We start from the raw sequence: 428 nt of genomic DNA on the forward strand, positions 1-428 counted from the left end.
GGGGCATGGGGGCCGGGGTGGCGTGGGCCGGGTGCTTGAGCTGCAGCAAGAGCTTGCTGCCCTCCACGGTGGCACCCTGGGGACAGAAGGAGCTGGCAGCTGGCACAGGTGCCCTGAGGGGTGCAGGGGGGTCCCACAAGGTCCCCCAGCTCACCTGCATGGTCCTGAAGGCCTCCTCGGCCTCAGCTTTGCCACGGAAGTTGATGAAGGCACAGCGGCGCCCCGGGAGCAGCCGCACGGAGCGGATCTCCCCAAACCTGGGGGGCACATACAGACCCCCAAATTGGGGGGGACAACAGTTAGAGATTCCTAAATGGGGAGGTGGAGGGTTAGAGACCCCCCCAAACCTGCAGGGTGGGAGGGTCAGAGACTCTCAAATGTGTAAAGCAGGTTTAGCAACCCCCAAGAGCTGGGGAAGAGTGAACGAC

At 63.8% G+C, this 428-nt stretch overlaps 1 protein-coding gene across 1 annotated transcript in view; it reads right to left on the bottom strand.

Moving 5' to 3' along the window:
• TTC31 (tetratricopeptide repeat domain 31) overlaps window positions 1–428 on the bottom strand; it is a 5,647-nt gene that overhangs the window by 2,367 nt on the left and 2,852 nt on the right. The window contains exons 9-10 of the mRNA XM_031065357.1: window positions 155–257; window positions 6–76 (exon numbers count right to left, since the gene is read on the bottom strand). Coding sequence (XP_030921217.1) covers window positions 6–76; window positions 155–257 — 174 coding nt within the window. The remainder of the gene's footprint in view (window positions 1–5; window positions 77–154; window positions 258–428) is intronic.

Source organism: Geospiza fortis, unplaced genomic scaffold (genome assembly GCF_000277835.1).
Source record: "Geospiza fortis unplaced genomic scaffold, GeoFor_1.0 scaffold1695, whole genome shotgun sequence".
NCBI classification, from domain to species: Eukaryota; Metazoa; Chordata; class Aves; order Passeriformes; family Thraupidae; genus Geospiza; species Geospiza fortis.